This window comes from Hemitrygon akajei, chromosome 5 (assembly GCF_048418815.1).
Source record: "Hemitrygon akajei chromosome 5, sHemAka1.3, whole genome shotgun sequence".
Classification (NCBI taxonomy): domain Eukaryota; kingdom Metazoa; phylum Chordata; class Chondrichthyes; order Myliobatiformes; family Dasyatidae; genus Hemitrygon; species Hemitrygon akajei.
In genome coordinates this window covers 70572969-70589742 of record NC_133128.1, presented here as the reverse complement: position 1 = coordinate 70589742, position 16774 = coordinate 70572969, and the positions used below count along the sequence as shown (strand labels likewise).

General features: G+C 39.0%; 1 protein-coding gene across 2 annotated transcripts in view; it reads right to left on the bottom strand.

Moving 5' to 3' along the window:
• Positions 1–16774, bottom strand: part of ltn1 (listerin E3 ubiquitin protein ligase 1) — a 126143-nt gene that overhangs the window by 85990 nt on the left and 23379 nt on the right. For both annotated transcript variants that reach the window (XM_073045711.1, XM_073045712.1), the window contains exons 8-10: positions 10015–10205; positions 6218–6365; positions 2114–2926 (exon numbers count right to left, since the gene is read on the bottom strand). In XM_073045711.1, the coding sequence (XP_072901812.1) occupies positions 2114–2926; positions 6218–6365; positions 10015–10205 (1152 nt within the window). The remainder of the gene's footprint in view (positions 1–2113; positions 2927–6217; positions 6366–10014; positions 10206–16774) is intronic.

Genomic DNA, 16774 nt, shown 5'->3' with positions numbered 1-16774 from the left:
TCAAAAATGCATGCTTCACTCATTTCTCTGCTTTTTTCTCCACACTTATGACTGTATGGCTAACCACACCTTGAATGGCATCTATAACTTTACAGATGACACTCTTGGTAACATCTCAGATGGAGATGAGTCGTCGTGCAGGAGCAAGATAGATCAGCTGGTTGAGTGGTGTCACAGCAGCAACATCACACTCAATGTCTGCAAGACCAAGTCAAGTCAAGTCAAGTCACTTTTTATTGTCATTTCGACCATGTACACAGTAAAAACATTTCTTGTGAAATTGTAGATACAATTGGATGGATAGCAACTGTGGCAAGGCTTGCATGACACTACTTCCTGCGAGGAAGAACCTAACAACATAATTGGCAGAGATGTTTCACTCCCGGATCAGTTTAATGTCTTTTATGCATGTTTCGAATGGGAAAATAACATTATTTCTGTGTGAATCCCCAGATCATCCAGTGACCCTATGATCTCCACCTTGGAGGCCGAAGTTAGAACATACTTCAAGAGGCTGAAGTGTTCCTCACAAGGCATCAGGCCCTGATGGTGTACCTGGCAGGGCACTGAAAATCTGTGCCGACCAACTTGTTGGAGTGTTCAAGGACTTCTTCAACCTTTCACTGTTGTGGCCTGACATTCCCACCTGCTTCAAAATGGCAGTAGTTATACGGGTGCCTGAGAAGATCAGGGTGAGATGCCTCAGTGACTATCATCTGGTAGCACTCACATCTAATTGTGATGAAGCACTTAGAAAGGTTGATAGCGTCTAGAATTAACTCCTGCCCGAGCAAGGACCTAGACCTGCTGCAGTTTGCCTGCAGCCACAACAGGTCCGAAGTGGATTCAATCTCATTGGCTCACCAATCAGCTTTGGAGCATCTAGATAACAGCAAAACATACATCAGGCTACTGTTTACCAATTACAGTGCAGTGTTCAACAACATCACCCCCTCAGTACGAATCAACAAGCTGCAAAATCTGGGCATCTGGACCTCCTTCTGCAACTGGATCCTCGACATCCTTATCAGCCAGTGCAGATCTTCGCCTCACTGACAAACAACAGATTTAATATATCACCAAAGACTCTTGCAAATTTCCATAGATGTAATGTGGAGAGCTTTCTGACTGTTACATCAGCGCCAGGTTTGGAAGCTCCAATACATAGCACTGAGGGGCTGCAGAGGCTTGTAGACTCAGTCAGTTTCATCACAGGCACAATCCCCCGCCCCCACCATTGAGGGCATATTCAGGGGGCGCTGCTTCAAGAAGGTTGCATCCATCATTAAACACCCTCATCACCAGGAACATACCCCCTTCTCATTACTATCATCTGAGAGGAAGTAAAGAAGTCTGAAGACCCACACCCACACTTATTGTTTCAGGCAAAGCCTCCTCCCACCCCCACCTTCAGATTTTATGAATGGTCTATGACATATGAGCCCTACCACAGTATTCCTCTTTTGTACTTTTTACTTATTTTTGTAACTTACCGTAATTTTTATGCCTTGCACTGCACTGCTGCCATAAAACAAATTTCATGACACAAGTCAGGGATAATAAACCTAATTCTGACTGTTCTCCTATTTGCAGGAATATCCTAGTAGAGGCATAAGAGTTATCCCTGAATGGAATAGGAAGAGTCTAAAAGAACTAAAATCTGCTTTGATAAACTCAAATAATGTTTGTACTACTGCAGCTTTTCCTGTTAATCTGCAGACCATATTCATTTCTCTTGGTTCTTGCTTTAATCTAACATTTACATTTCAGAGCTACTGAAAATGCTCACTTCACCACTCTGTCTCTAGTGCAATTGCTACTTATCTTGAACACACTGTTCCTAAGCTTTACTTCCTTAAAGGCACCTCAAAATGTATAGGAAAAAGAAACAAATGCTGTAGAAACATGCGGAAGAGAAAAGTAAAATTACAAAGTATAGAAAGTACAATAGAAGCAGAGAAGAGGAAAGAAAAACAAAATAAAGATTATTAATGCCAAAATAACTGCTGTAGACTTACTAAGTGTGTTCACAGTTTGAAAAACATAAGTAGCAATAAGAACATTTTAGAACCAGTGATTGACCTTAAAATATTGTTAAAGAGAAAACACCTACCTCAGATATTTGATTAAGTATTATGTTCCTCACATTCTTCTGACAGCAGTGAAGAACACTGTAGAGCATTTCAATCAGGCAACTGAAATCAGCTTTGTCTTCCTTCATCCAGATTAACAGCTTTTGATTCAGAAACTGCACAGCAGGATTAGATGCCATTGTTTTGACTTCATTATTTGCTTCAGGGAAAAGTTCAGTATTCCCCTGATTATCATTTTCCAGTAAAACTGTAAATAAATTCATTGATGGAAAGGAGCTGACCAGTGTAGCCAAGAATGCAAGGTAAGTTTCAGAGTTCTCTCTTCTGATAAAGCCTATACAGAGTTTGGCCAGTTTACAAACTAGATCTTCCAAAGGTACAGTTCTGGAAGGATTACAATGCTGAGAATGTTTGGAATAACTTTCCGAATTTTCTGAATTCAGCACATTTGTCGGTTCAAAATTTAATTCTTCCTGATGATTGCCATTGTTGGTTTCAGTATTCGTAGTTTCTTCTTTGTCAAAAAACTTAACCTTTTCTTTCTTTTTAAGCATGTGTTTTTGAGACCTCTCAGGATTTTTTAACAATATAAGCAAGGAGGACACTCCTTCCAATATATTTTTGTCAGCTTCTGCACTTTTCACCTGAGACATACAAAGCTGAGAAAGCCCATCCCAAAAGTAGGGTAACAGTCTTTGATATGCTTCTGCACATTCTTCTTTTTCTGGATTATCAGCTTGCCTTTCCCAGGACAAAAGGGTATCTGCCAGGTGGGAAAATGCACTGTTTTGCAGCTTGGGATTCTTCAAAGCAGAATGGAGCAGAGGTAGTAACTAAAAAGAAAGATAGGGTAAACTCATTCATTTTGAATTTATATTTGCAAAGATCTTTGTATTTTTCATATAAAGCACTCAAATTCTTTTCTGTATCTTGCAAAAATATTCATCTGTCTGAAATATTTGATCAACCGATCATGTTCACATGGAAAACAGACATGAATACAACTTTAACACAAAGTACACTGCAGATGTTGTGGTCAAAGCAACACGTACAGCAAGCTGGAGGAACTCAGCAGGTTGGGCAGCATCCGTGGAAATCAGCAGTCAATGTTTTGGGCCGAGACCCTTCATCAGGACTGAGGAGGGAGGGGGCAGGGGCCCTATAAAGAAGGTGGGGGGAGGGTGGGAAGGAGAAGGCTGGTAGGTGCCAGGTGAAAAACCAATCAGAGGAAAGATCAAGGGGTGGGCGAGGGGAAGCAGGGAGGGGATAGGCAGGAGAGGTGAAGAAGGAATGCAAGGGGAAACCACTGTGTAGTAGAAGAAGGCAGAATCATGAGAGAGGTGATAGGCAGCTGGAAGAGGAGGCATAGTGAAACTGGGATGGGGGAAGGGAGAGGGAGGGAATTACCAGAAGTTGGAGAATTCGATGTTCATGCCAAGGGGCTGGAGACCACCCAGATGGTAGATGAGGTGTTGCTCCTCCAACCTGAGTTTGGCCTCATCATGGCAGTAGAGGAGGCCAGATATGGACATATCCAAATGGGAATGTGAAGCAGAGTCAAAGTGGGTGGCAACCAGGAGATCCTGTCTGTTGTGGCGGACGGAGTGGAGGTGCTCGAAAATGCAGTCCCCCAATTTGTGTTGGGTCTCGCCGATGTAGAGGAGGCTGCACCAGAAGCACTGGAAGCAATAGTTGACCCCAACAGACTCACAAGTGAAGTGTTGCCTCACCTGGAAGGACTGTTTGGGGCCCTGAATGGTGTTAAGAGAGGAGGTGTAGGGACAGGTGTAGCACTTACGCTTGCCGGGATAAGTACCAGGTGGGAGATCTGTGGGGAGGGACGTGGGGACCAGGCAGTCACAGAGGGAACGATCCCTGCGAAAAGCAGAGAGGGGTAGAGAGGGAAAGATGTGCTAAGTGGTGGGGTCCGGTTGAAGATGGCAGAAGTTGTGGAGGATAATATGCTGGATCCGGAGGCTGGTGGGGTGGTAGGTGAGGACAAGGGGAACATGGTCCCTGTTGTGGTGACGGGAGGATGGGGTGAGGGCCAAAGTGCAGGAAATGGAGGAGATGCAGGTGAGGGCATCATTGATGACGGCAGAAGGGAAACCACGATCCTTAAAGAAATGAGATGTCCTGAAACGGAAAACCTCATCCTGGGAGCAGATGCAGCAGAGATGGAGGAGCTGGGAATAGGGAATAGCATTTTTGCATGTGGCAGGGTGGGAAGAGGTATAGTCGAGGTAGTTATGAGAGACAGTGGGTTTATAGAAGATGTCAGTGGACAGTCTGTCTCCAGAGATGGAGACCGAGAGATTGAGAAAGGGGAGAGAAGTGTCCGAGATGGACCAAGTGAATTTGAGGGCTGGGTGGAAGTTAGAGGCAAAGTCAATGAAATTGACGAGCTCAGCATGCGTGCAGGAAGCAGCACCAATGTAGTTGTCAATGTAGCGGAGGAAAAGTTGGGGAGAAGTACAAGTATAGATTTGGAGCATAGACTGTTCCACATTACCAATGAAGAGGCAGGCATAGCTGGGGCCCATGCGAGTGTCCATAGCTACACTCTTGGTCTGAAGAAAGTGGGAAGCTCCCTCTGTGACTGCTTGGTCCATACGTCCCTCCCCACAGATCTCCCACCTGGTACTCATCCCTGCAAGCGTAAGTGCTACACCTGTCCCTACACCTCCTCTCTTACCACCATTCAAAGCCCCAAACTGTCCTTCCAGGTGAGGCAACACTTCACTTGTGGGTCTGTTGGGGTCATCTGTTGCATCTGGTGCTCCCGGTGCAGCCTCCTCTACATCGGCGAGACCCGACGCAGATTAGGGGACCGCTTCGTCAAGCACCTACGCTCCGTCCGTCACAATAGACAGGACCTCCTGGTTGCCACCCACTTTGACTCTGCTTCACATTCCCATTTGGATATGTCCATACATGGCCTCCTCTACTGCCATGATGAGATCAAACTCAGACTGGAGGAGCAACACCTCATATACCATCTGGGTGGTCTCCAGCCCCTTGGCATGAACATCAAATTCTCCAACTTCCGTAACTCCCTCCCTCTCCCTTCCTCCATCCCAGTTTCACTCTGCCTCCTCTTCCAGTTGCCTATCACCTCTCTCATGATTCTGCCTTCTTCGACTACACAGTGCTTTCCCCTTACATTCCTTCTTCACCTTTCCTGCCTATCCCCTCCCTGCTTCCCCTCGCCCACCCTTTGATCTTTCCTCTGATTGGTTTTTCACCTGGCACCTACCAGCCTTCTCCTTCCCACCCTCCCTCCACCTTCTTTATAGGGCCCCTGCCCCCTCCCTCTTCAGTCCTGATGAAACGTTGACTGCTCATTTCCACAGATGCTGCCCGACCTGCTGAGTTCCTCTAGCTTGTTGTACATGTTGCTATGAATACAACTTTACATCCTGACATTCTAATATCATATATGATGTTAATAATTATATTCAGCTGAAACGATAATTAAAGACAAATAATATCAGGGATATTAACAGAAAGAATAACCTGTAATAATATGTGAGAAACAAGATAAATAGTCATGATGGTATATAATTCTACTCTTTTTGTTGTATTATATATTGGAGTATATACTACAACAAAGAGAGATAATTGAAGATAATCTGCACAGCATGTGGTCCATCTGTAATCAGAGCCGTTAGGTACAAAGGAAAAAACTACAGTTATCTGGTTAATTTCACCTTTAGTCTAGAATATTTTCCAAGTAGAAGGAATTGAATAAAGGAAAATAATAAAATTAAAAAAACGAAGATTTCAAAGCACCAAAGTTTTTTAAAGATGTCAAGTCAAGTCACTTTTATTGTCATTTCGGCCATAACAGCTGGTACAGTACATAGTAAAAATGAGACAACGTTTTTCAGGACCATGGTGTTACATGACAGAGTACAAAAACTAGACTGAACTATGTAAAAAAAACAACAGAGAAAGCTACACTAGACTACAGACCTGCACAGGACTACATAAAGTGTATAGTGCTGTAGATTGAAATGTCACAAATTCCAACTTCTCACCTTCAAATTTTTCCCATCGCAGCAAGACAACTCTTAGCAATTTTTCCTGCCAAGAAAGATTACACCTTGGCTTTTCTCACATACCTGATCATTTATGAGCATCCGTTGGAGCTTCTGTTGATCCTCATTCATTTCCAGATTCTGGTGTAATGTAAAACGTAAACATTCCATAATTGCAGCCACAATTGCTGAACTCTCAGAATGGCTCATCAAGGCACGTTCACTCAGTAATCTAATCAAAACAAAGTATGCTAAATCATATCTTACAACGTTACCTGAAATTAGTTTTTATTATTGGTGTTTCAAACGCTGAGTATTTTGTTTTGCATAGGCCAATTGGTTTGAAGGGTCTGTTTCTATGCTGTATAACTCTACTTAAAATAGACGTACAAAAGATTTGCCCTTGTGTCTTGCAATTAGAAAAGTGTGCTTATTATCAATGCAAGCATTTTCCCCAAAATCACACTGCTTTTGTCCTCAAAATTTATTCAACTGTTTGATCAACTTGGTTCTTAAGTTCTATTCAATTACCTTTTTGTGACAATTTCATTGATTTAAAAAGAAGTCGAGCTATGCCTCGGGCCAAAGCCAAGTTTATTGTTTTGGAAGTAAAGAATTGGACTATTTTCATTTAAAATGATGTATATAAAATCCAACCAAAAGGATAAGCCTCACCAAGCATATGCATAACACAATTCCATGCTAAAAGGCCAATGGATAAGCAGAGACATCACACCTCACTGAAAATTCATAACTAAGTAATTAAGCTACTTAAGTATAGTTTTTTCATTAATCAGAAACTGCAAACTGTGGTGGGGGGTTGGAGAAGAGGCTGCAGGGATGTCAATACGAATTAAGGGAGATTCAAGACACAAAATGATCACAAAAGACTGTACCAAAGTCTTCTGGGGGCACTTGGCAACATGAAATTAAAGCTCCCAACATCAGTGAAGCAAACGTTCTGTGGGAATTTATTTTTCTCATTTGCTTCAAAAGCACCCTGAAGAGGGCAGTTGCACTTGAATAATCAGTGAGAAAACTGCCAATATCCTGTAGTAATAAGATGCATAATCTTAAATTATTCAGATCAGTAGGGCTTAGTTCCTGCATAAAACGGTGTCAGCTGTAAGCCTGCAGCTGGGCAAATAAAATCTGCATTTATGGTTGCTATGCTTACACCGATTCAGGCAAAGTGGAATCTTTCCTAGAACATGGAACAGTGTAGCACAGGAATACAATGTTTGTGCTGACCATGATGCTAGTCGAAACTAATCCCACTTGCCTACACATGATCCATATCCCTCCATCCCCTTCAGCTCTCTTAAACACCTTAGATAAAAATGTTCAACATTTTACGTTCATAATATTTTATACAGCATGAGAACTTAGATAAGAATTAACATATATTTAATAGTATTATCTTTGTGTGGCTAGCTGGAATAGATTGGCTGCAATATTGTTACATTTCCATTTCTCTGAAAAGGCAAATTGAAATTAACTGTTGGATCTGGTTTGTATTTCTATTACAGTCATCCAAATCTTTTACACTCAAATCATAGTAAATGTGTGCTCAAAACAACAATCAAGGTTATACATACTGCACAAACAAGAACAAATCTGCAGATGCTGGAAATCAAAGCAACACACACAAAATGATGCAGGAACTCAGCAGGCCAGGCAGCATCTAAGAAAAAGAGTACATTGACGTTTCGGGCCGAGACCTTTCATGGAAAGGAGTACAGTCGACGTTTCAGGTCGGATCCTTCAACAGTTCTGCTGAAGGATCTTGGCCCAAAACGTGGACTGGATTATTTTCCATAGATGCTGCCTGGATTGCTGAGTTCCTCCAGCATTTTGTGTGTTGCTTATACATACTGTAGATGAGCTTAAAGAGCATTGTTTAAATGACACTTTCATTGGTACCTGTCAGAGAAGATTTGTTATTTCAAACAGAGAAATCCCATAAAAAAAACCAAAAAACTTTTAAACTCATATTTGATTAATCTGATTCTAACAGCACTTTAAAGGTGATTCAGTAATAATTAGCCAAGTAAGAGGTGAAACTAAATCGAGTTCTTTAATCCTCATTCTCACTATTTTTCAGGACACTCCATGAATTCCATTCATGACCATAAAGCAAAAATTCTGGAAAACTTAACAGGAACAGTGAGGTGGTCAGGCAGCAGATGGAGAGAAAAGTTAATTTCAGCTCCATGATTTTTCATCAGAATTCCAATCCCAGAACTTTTCAATGGCACCACATTTCATATAGTTGAGTCCAACTTATGAGAGTTTTCCATTCATGCAATGCCTTGTCACACTTTTAAAGAGCTATCCAAAACTACTCTTTCATCACCTCTAATCATTCTGCCATCAATTATTTAGCTAATTTCCCTTTCTGTTTTTTTAAATAACATCAGTTGATAAAACACTATAGGATGTTGTTCGTTATAATGATCCTGTTATAAATTCAACTACTTTCTAGTCTTCCTCCACTGTTGATAAAACACTATAGGATGTTGTTCGTTATAATGATCCTGTTATAAATTCAACTACTTTCTAGTCTTCCTCCAGCCAATTGGTTGCTCCAAAAGCACAACAATCACCATTCCACGTTTGATCGCAGAAACTATGCACACCTAATTGTTGGAGTAGAGAGAAATATTATGCAAGCAGTGTTTTAGTGAAAGGAATGTGTATTTTACACAATATGAAAATACGTGTTCCATTCGGTACGCTGCTTCATCTTATTAAATTTACAAACATTTATATCTTGGAAAAATTATTGGTGCTCGGAGACAGAAAAATAATCATTTTAAAAGAACACATTTGCATCATGCACTTTCAGATAAACTGATGAGAAAATTCAGGAAAAATCCCCAGCTAATAGTGACCAGGACTAAGAAAGAAATGTCGCAAGTGGTCAAAGTGAATAGCACAGAAAACTTAACAAAACCTTTATAAAAACCTGAGATGTAATTTTCCTGTGCTCTACATTCCATGTAACTGAAGACAGCTTCAATTAAATACATGAGAAGGTCCTTCTCCCCTAACAATTAGCTGAATACAGTTTGAGAATATAACATACTGCAGCAACGTGATGCATCTTATTTTTCTAATGCTACTTTTAAATTCTGCCTAATTGACAACAGCACTTGCCTTCCTTTCAAATACATCTTTAAATTACAGGACAATAATATGCAAACCTCACTCAATCCCTATAGGTTGCTAAGAGTTCAATCTAATGACAGTGAGGCCCTAAAATGGAGACTGTATGCTGTCAGCTGAAGCAAAATCAAATGCGTCAGAATTTGGCTGACCAGAAACAAACAGCATAGCCTTTGTTCCTTTTAATAGAAGTTGTCATGTTGTTGTTTTTTAAAATCAGAAGCTAGCTGGTACTGAAAATTGACATATGGCATTACCAATATGTTATTTTATTTTGTGGCTGTTTATTTCCCCAAGTAATTAGGAAGGTTTGGGTTAAAGACCAATTCATAGTATGCTAACTCAATTACTAAAATCTTAAAATCAATGAAACTTAGAGCAAAGGACGCTATTTGCTCTGCCACTTCTGTGCTTGCTCTCTGAAAGAGCAACTATGTTGTTTTACATCTGTAATCCTGTAATCTTCTTATCCTCACTCGTCTGACACAAAAAAAATTGTTGCTTTTAGCACATTTATTAAATTAAGGAATCTACATCTGATATTTCAGTAAGAAAATTGTCCTCGTTCTTCATCTATATAATTGGCTTTTCCGTGTATATGTATTCCAGGCCCTAAGTTTTTAATTATAACATAGCTTACAAAGAAAAGCTTCAAACTAAGTAGCTGCATCACAATAGAGTCTACACAGTGTAGGAATAATAAAAAAACATACCCCTTAGCACAGGTGCTGAAGAAAATGGTAAAAAATTCCATCTTTGGTACAATTATTTCATCTGGTAATTTGCTAAAAAATGGTAAAAGATTTGGATAGATCACAGTAGCAAGTCCTCGACCACCTTCTTTAAGTACCGTCCATAATTTTGGCAAAACTCCTTTTCTTGCACTTACATGGGTCCAACAATCCTAATAGAAACATTAAAAACACAGGCAGTTTAAAAAAAAAATCTCTCCAAGGCTGAAAAGGACTACATCAGTAATAGTTCATGTACAGGATTTTAAAATTTGATGGCTTTTAAATACATCATCTCACGTTATATCTATTGTTTAAATCAAGGACAGGAACTGTGTTCCTGGTTTTCCCCTCCTGCACTCCAAATAGATGCTAATTCCAAATTACCTGCAATATCTGAAACAGAACAGTGAATCATTATATAGGCCTTTTCCAACATTCTTCATAGAAACTTGCTGCAGATTCCCTGCAATTTCCACTGATCTGAATCCTACTGCATCAACCTTACTACCCAGGGTCATTGTTTCCAAAGCTCCCTATCTGTGGATTTCGGGGGACTACCTTGTTCCCCAAAGCATTCTGGATTCCTGTAGCATTGCCTGCACGGTGGCAAGACATCAAATGGTGCACCATAGCAGCTCGTCTCAAAACAATCCTGAAGCACTAGCAGCTGGCAAACTACAAACTATGAAGTAAGACTACAGATTTTACTTCTGAAGTGGTAACCTATTAAATTTATTTCAAATTAGCTGTCAGGAACAAAGATAAAACTGATGTCACAAGTCTTTAAGCGAGTGCTAGACAGATGGTGCATGAGAGGTCACATATTACAAATGACTGAACTTTTCAAAGAAGTAATGAAGATGATTGATGACAGTGAATGTTGTATACATGGACATCAGTAAATCTTTCAACAAGGTTCCTCATGGGATATCTGAAGACTTAATAGATTGGATTCAAAATCGCTTGGCCATACAAGACGGAGGGTGGCGATGGAGGCACATTATTCTGTCTGGGAGGAAGTTACCAGTGGTCAAAACTGAGTCTATTGTCATGTGAACAACTACATGCATGCAGAGGTGCAATGAAGAACTTATTTGCTGCTGCACTACTGAACCAGATGTCCTACTTCAATAAGATTATGCTATGTTGCTTGTTACATAAGTGAAAGATTTGGACAAAAATGTAGCCGAGCTGATTAATAAGTTTGCACACAACATAAAAAATGGTAGAAACTAGGAAGGTTGTCAAAGAGTTCAGGAGGATATAGATTACCGTAGATTTCGCACTACAGAGCGCACCTGATTAAAAGCCGCTGGCTCTAATTTTAGAAAGCAAATCAATTTTGTACTTGTACAAGCCGCACCGGATTTTTGGCCGCAGGTGTCCCACGTTGTAATATGAGATATTTACACAGAAAGATATTACACGTGAGGATTTTTTAACTTTTAATTAAATCCATATGGTAACATAAACAAATACATATTGCAAATGCTTTTTTTCGAACCGTGCCTGTAACGCGGCTACTTTTAAATATACGTTGCGTATACTTTTTTACTGAACAACATTCCAATATCTCCTAACGACTGGTAAAAAATATATATACTGCAGCCTACCAGGAAAAGTTATCGATCGCCTTTAACTTAAAAGCAGCGTTCGCTCAGATCTAATGCCGCTCACCCCCACCTTCCCGTTTATCGCAAACCGGTATTTCCCACAAGACGCGGCGAAACCGGGTGTGACGTCATAGCATCCCGCGATGTAGTACAGAAAACAAATATAGTTAAAACACTTCTAACTTTAACTAGAAATTACTAACAAATGAATTACTAAGCGAAAATATTATAAACTAAATAACTGCCATAAAGGCAGCACAATGCTTTTCTTCGAGTGTTTTCCATGTTGATGAGGGTGAGTACAAATGACTGATTTACAATAATTTAATTGTGAAAGTGCGCTTGATTTATCGTACAATTTCATTGGACCTCTGTGAACTACTCATCAATTTTATTGGTCTACTGTTACGAGGCAAAATGTTTTTGGCGGCATGAAAAAAATCATGCATTAGCCGCACCGTAGTAAAGGCCGCAGTGTTCAAAGCTGTTCAAAATGTGGGAAAAAAGTAGCGGCTTATAATCCGACATCTACGGTAGTTAGAAATATCAGCACAGCGTTGGCAGATGGAATTAAATCCAGGCAAGAGTGAGGTGTTGCATTTTGGAAGGTCAAATGCAAGAGGAAAGTATACAGTTAACTGCAGTGCCCTTATGAGCATTAATGTACAGGCATGCAAGTCCATAGCTCCCTGAAAGTGGCAATTCAAGTAGATAGGATTCAACAGACTTGACTTCATTGGGTTTGGGTATTGAATATAAATGTCCAAGTACTGAGGGTTCAGACAGGATACACAAAAAGTTCCCCAGGATATCGCCTGGATTAGAGTGTAAAGAGAGGTCAGACAAATCTGGGTTGTTTTCATTGGAGCATTGGAGGACCAGCTTCTTGTCTTTTACACATTGGTTCTCTGTCTGTCCTATTAGGTGTGGACTATCATTGATAGTATTTATTGTGATTGTCCACAAAAAAATAAATCTCAGGGTTGAATATATATATATACACACCACACACACACACACACACACACACACACACACACACAAAATAAGTCATTAATAATAAATTTTCTTTGAACTTGAACCTTGAATAGTGACATGATCAAAATTTTTTAAATTATGAAAATAGTGCAGACAGTCAGAATCTTTGTCCCAGGAAAGAAACGTTAAATACTAAAGGGTGAGGGGGGAAAATTAAGGTGAGGGGGGAAAAGTTTAAAGGAGATTTTTTTTTATTAGTTTTTTTATACATTTTCTACATCGCTACAGATAAAAAAAAACCAGATCTAAATGAAGAACATTAATACAGTGCAAAAAAACATACAATAATAATACAATATAAAAGAAGATAATTGAGAAAGCACCCAAATTGAAGATATGTAAAATTAGTATCCTCCCCAAACCCCGCAACAAAAAAGAACTCCAGACCAACCACAACACAATCTAGAGAGTATACATCAGGACATTCAAACCCCCAAAACTGTAAATACACTTAACAACAGAAGATATTAATGCCTACTATCAACAAAAAAGGAGCTGAAAGCAAGGGACCGAAAAAAAAACCTTAGTTAAGAGGAAGGTTATGAAAATACTCAATAAAAGGTCCCCAGACCTTATGGAACTTTGTATCCGAATTAAGAACTGAATAATGAATTTTTTCAAGGTCTAAGCAGGACATAATATCATTAAGCCATTGAGCATGCGTGGGCGGGGCAACATCCCTCCATCTAAAGAGGATTAAATGTCTAGCCAGGAGAGAAGCAAAAGATAATATTCGACACTTAGTCGAACTCAGATGTAAATCTGTCTCACCCAAAAAACCAAACAAAGCAATTAAAGGGTTAGGTTCTAGGTGGTGATTCAGAATACAAGATAACGTTATGAAGACGCCTTTCCAAAATTTCTCCAAGCTAGGACAAAACCAGTACATATGAATGAGAGAGGCCTCGCCCCTTTTGCATTTATCACAGTGAGGACTAATGTTAGGGTAAAATCCGGATAGTTTAGATTTAGACATATGGGCTCTATGAACAATCTTAAACTGTAAAAGGCAATGGCGAGCGCAAAAAGAGGTTGAATTAACCGATTTGAGAATCGAATCCCAAGTCTCATCAGATAAGGAGATATTTAAATCATGCTCCCAAGCCATTCTAATTTTATCCACAGGGGCACGCTGTAAGGATGCTAATTTATCACGAATAAATGATATTAAACCTTTACCTAGTGGATTAATAGAAAGAAAGAAATCCATAACATTTTTCTCAGGCATTTCAGGGAAGTTAGGAATTAAAGGATTAATAAAGTGTCTAATTTGGAAATATCTAAAAAAATGAGCATTGGGCAGATTGAACTTAGCAGAGAGCTGTTGAAAAGATGCGAAGCGATTATCAATAAAAAGATCTTCAAAATGTCTAATGCCCTTCCTATACCAATCATGGAATGCTGAATCATACGTAGTAGGTAAAAAAAGGTGATTATGTAAGATAGGGCTAGAAAAGGAAAAACCACGGAAACCATAAAACTTCCTAAACTGAGCCCATATACGCAAAGTGTGTCTAACAAGAGGATTAACAATTAATCTGGACAAACTACTAGGGAGTACAGTGCCAAGAAGTGCAGAGATAGATAAATCTTTAGTGGAACTGAACTCCATTGCCACCCAATTAGGGCACTCGGGTTGGCCATGGAAAAAAGACCAAAAGGTAGCACAACGTATATTGGCTGCCCAATAATATAAACGAAAGTTAGGTAAAGCCATGCCACCCTCTTTTTTAGATTTTTGGAGATAAACTTTATTAATTCTAGAGCGCTTATTCTTCCACAGATATGACAAAAAATAGAGTCTAAGGAATCAAAAAAAGATTTAGGAATAAAAATTGGGATAGATTGAAATAAATATAAAAGTTTAGGGAGAACATACATTTTAACAACATTGATACGACCTACCAAAGACATAGATAGAGGTGACCATTGTAACAGACTCTGTTTTATAGTATATGAAAGATTGGCAAAATTTTCATGAAAGAGATCTTTAAACTTCCTTGTGACTGTAATCCCAAGATAAGTAAATTGATTATGAACTACTTTAAAAGGGAGATCGCGAAATGTTAATTCTTGTGCTTCTTTATTAATTGGGAAAAGTTCGCTCTTATGTAAATTAAGTTTATGGCCAGAGAACTGGCTAAACTGATCAAGAAGTGAAAACATTGGAGGTAAGGATGTAGATGGATTTGAAAGAAAAAGTAATAAGTCATCAGCATAAAGAGAAACTCTATGCTCAACACCCCCTCTCCAAATCCCGGTCAATTCAGGACAATTTTGAAATGCAATCGCCAAAGGTTCTATAGCCAAATCAAAGAGAAAGGGACTTAAAGGGCATCCCTGGCGGGTGCCACGTTTGAGGTTAAATAACTGGGATTTCTGAAAATTAGTCAAAACAGAGGCAGTAGGACACAAATACAGCAATTTGATCCAAGAGATAAAACTTTGACCGAAGTCAAATTTTTTTAAAACTGCAAAAAGGTAGTTCCACTCTATACGATCAAATGCTTTCTCCGCGTCGAGGGAAATAACACATTCAGGAATCCCAGTTGAAGGTGAATATAAAATGTTAAATAAACGCCGAATGTTGAAAAAAGGAAGATGATTTTTAATAAAACCAGTTTGATCATCAGAAATAATAGAGGGGATAACAGTTTCTAATCTATAAGCCAAAACTTTGGTCAAGATTTTAACATCAACATTGAGCAAAGAAATCGGCCTATACGAGGAACACTCTGTTGGGTCTTTACCCTTTTTTAAGAATAATAGATGCCTCATTAAAAGAGGGTGGCAATTTACCGTAATTAAGCGAGTCAGATAATACTGAGAATAACTGAGGGGAAAGAAGTGAAGAGAATGATTTATAAAATTCTACGGGGAACCCATCAGGTCCAGGAGATTTCCCTGAAGACAATGCAGAAATTGCAAAAGATATTTCTTCTGATGAAATAGGCGCATTAAGTTTGGCTTTAAAATCAGACGAAAGCGAAGGAATATTCAGATTATTTAAAAAGTGATCAACAGAGATATTGTCATTCAAAGATTCAGAGGAATAAAGTCGAGAATAGAAATTTTTAAATGTGTCATTGATTTCTAAGTGATCCGATGTAAAGTCTCCATTCTCCTTCCGGATCTTTGTAATATGTTGTTTGGCTTTGGAACGTCTCAGCTGATTGGCTAGAAATTTACCAGATTTGTCACCATGAATATAGAAGCGACTCTTACTTTCAAGAAGTTGGCATTCGACAGGTTGAGTAGACAGAAGATTAAATTTAGTTTGAAGTTCTACATGCTTCTTGTATAATTCAGGATTCTTAGTTTGAGCATACAGTTGATCTAATTCTTTAATCTGATTAATGAGGTCTAATCGATCTGCATAGGACTTTCTATTAAGATTTGCTGTATAGGAGATTATTTGACCCCTCAAGTATGCTTTCATGGCATCCCAGACAATCTGGGATGACATTTCAGATGATGTATTGGTGTTAAAATAAAAGGTTATCTGATCCTTAATAAATTTTAGAAAATCATCATCCGATAATAAAGTTGAGTCAAAACGCCAGTGTTTATTCCTCTGAGGGAGACCAGGAAAATTTAAGGACAAAGTAATTGGGGCATGGTCAGAAATCAGTATACTCTGATAGTCACAAGAATAGACAGATGGAATAAGTTGATTATCGAGTAAAAAGTAGTCAATTCTAGTAAAGGTATGGTGCACATGTGAAAAAAAGAGTAGTCTCTCTCAGTGGGATGAAGGAAACGCCATATATCAGAGATACCATAATTAGAGAGAAAAGAGTGAATAGCTAAGGCAGATTTAGTAAGTAGTCTAGTAACAGAGGACGATCGATCCAAATTAGGATCTAACCAACAATTGAAATCGCCACCCAGTATAAGAGAGTTTGAGTTTAAATCTGGTAGCGAGGAGAAAAAACGTTCAAAAAAATTAACATCATCAAAATTGGGAGCATACAGGTTTGCTAGTACAACTTTAGTATTGTATAATTTACCAGAAACAATAATAAAATGGCCATTTGTATCAGATATCTTATTATGGAATTCAAAAGGAATATTTGAATTAATAAAGA